The sequence below is a fragment of the Austrofundulus limnaeus genome, unplaced genomic scaffold (assembly GCF_001266775.1).
Source record: "Austrofundulus limnaeus strain Quisiro unplaced genomic scaffold, Austrofundulus_limnaeus-1.0 Scaffold465, whole genome shotgun sequence".
Classification (NCBI taxonomy): Eukaryota; Metazoa; Chordata; class Actinopteri; order Cyprinodontiformes; family Rivulidae; genus Austrofundulus; species Austrofundulus limnaeus.
The window spans coordinates 102,709-104,387 of NW_013952867.1; the positions used below are offsets into that span (position 1 = coordinate 102,709).

General features: G+C 46.3%; 1 protein-coding gene across 2 annotated transcripts in view; it reads left to right on the forward strand.

Moving 5' to 3' along the window:
* gopc (golgi-associated PDZ and coiled-coil motif containing) overlaps positions 1 to 1,679 on the forward strand; it is a 22,795-nt gene that overhangs the window by 18,480 nt on the left and 2,636 nt on the right. For both annotated transcript variants that reach the window (XM_014025284.1, XM_014025285.1), the window contains 2 exons: positions 539 to 704; positions 782 to 877. In XM_014025284.1, coding sequence (XP_013880738.1) covers positions 539 to 704; positions 782 to 877 — 262 coding nt within the window. The remainder of the gene's footprint in view (positions 1 to 538; positions 705 to 781; positions 878 to 1,679) is intronic.

The window sequence follows — 1,679 nt, forward strand, 5'->3', positions numbered from 1 at the left end:
CTGAAGTCAGGTCCAAAGTAAGACCATAGTCCTGAAGTCAGGTCCAAAGTAACACCATAGTCCTGAAGTCAGGTCCAAGTTAAGACCATAGTCCTGAAGTCAGGTCCAAAGTAAGACCATAGTCCTGAAGTCAGGTCCAAAGTAAGACCATAGTCCTGAAGTCAGGTCCAAAGTAACACCATAGTCCTGAAGTCAGGTCCAAAGTAAGACCATAGTCCTGAAGTCAGGTCCAAAGTAAGACCAAAGTCCTGACGGCAGGTCCAAGTTCAGACTGTGGTCCTGACATCAGGTCCAAGTTCAGACCGTGGTCCTGACGTCAGGTCCAAGTTATGACTGTGGTCCTGACGTCAGGTCCAAGCTAAGACCATAGTCCTGAAGTCAGGTCCAAAGTAAGACCGTGGTTCTGACTGCAGGTCCAAAGTAAAGCTGAGGAGATGTTGATGTGGATTGCCGTGGTCTGCCTCTTATAAACGTTCTAACAGCCAACCTGCAGCACTAAAACCAAGCTCAGATCTACTGTATGTGTTCTGTCTTCCAGGGTCCAACAGATCCAGCTATTGGGTCGGGACATGAAAGGACCGGCCCATGACAAGTTGTGGAACCAGCTGGAAGCAGAGATTCACCTCCATCGTCACAAGACTGTGATCCGAGCGTGTAGAGGTCGCAGTGATCCAAAGAAACCTCTTCCTTCTCCTGCGGGTCATGTGAGTGTGGAGCTACAGTCAGAACCTGCTCCTGTCTGTGTTCTGGGTCCAAAGTGAAACTGTTGATGTAACCACAGGACCAAGARGCCCTGAAGAAGAGCCAGGGAGTGGGTCCCATCAGGAAGGTGYTTTTAGTCAAGGAGGATCATGAAGGCCTGGGAATCTCCATCACAGTAAGCTCAATCTGAGGTTCTTCTGTCTCACCTGGTTCACTCAGGTTCTCATCAGTAGTTCTACAGGTCCTTCAGGTCTCTGCTTCAACACTCCTGCTTTAAATTAGTGAGTGGTTCTGAAGGGGTAAATAAATCAGTCAATCAGGTGTACTGAAGTAGAGTAACAAGTAAAACATGCAGGACCGTGGCCCACCAGGACCAGGACTGGACACCTCAGCTGTGGAACAAAAGCTGGTCCTGGTACAGCCTGGACTCCCTCCTGGTTTTCTCTTTAGTAAACACTGAGCTCTACGTGGTATTTCCTGCATAGAGACCGTGTTTTTAACACGTCCTCTTATAAACATTGAAAAGTACTATGTGTACGACTAAATGTAAAATAAATAATACAGAAATACTATCAAAAGTAAAAGTATGAGTTTTACTCACTGATGAGTTGTGGTGAGCAGCTGCTGTGTTGAATTTTGAATTCTTCCACTTTCCTACAGGGAATTCCCACTGGAGGGGGTGTTCCAGTTTAAATTATGACTTGTAACCCACTTCCCAGTACAACTGGGCTTCAGCAAAAGTAGCTGATGAAAATGCAGATTTTACACGGTTACTTTTGAGCCGCGTACAGCGCCTCTCAGTGGTGGGTTGTCATTATTGGTAAAATAATCAACGTGCATTATGGGAGATGTAGTTTATGATCTGCTTTGCTTTTAAAGCAGCTTTTTTTAAAACAGAGATTCTTAACCTGAGCGCCACCTTGAGGGCCACAAAAGAACAACAGTTTTTAACTTTGGGCCGCAGAGGGCTGTGGGAC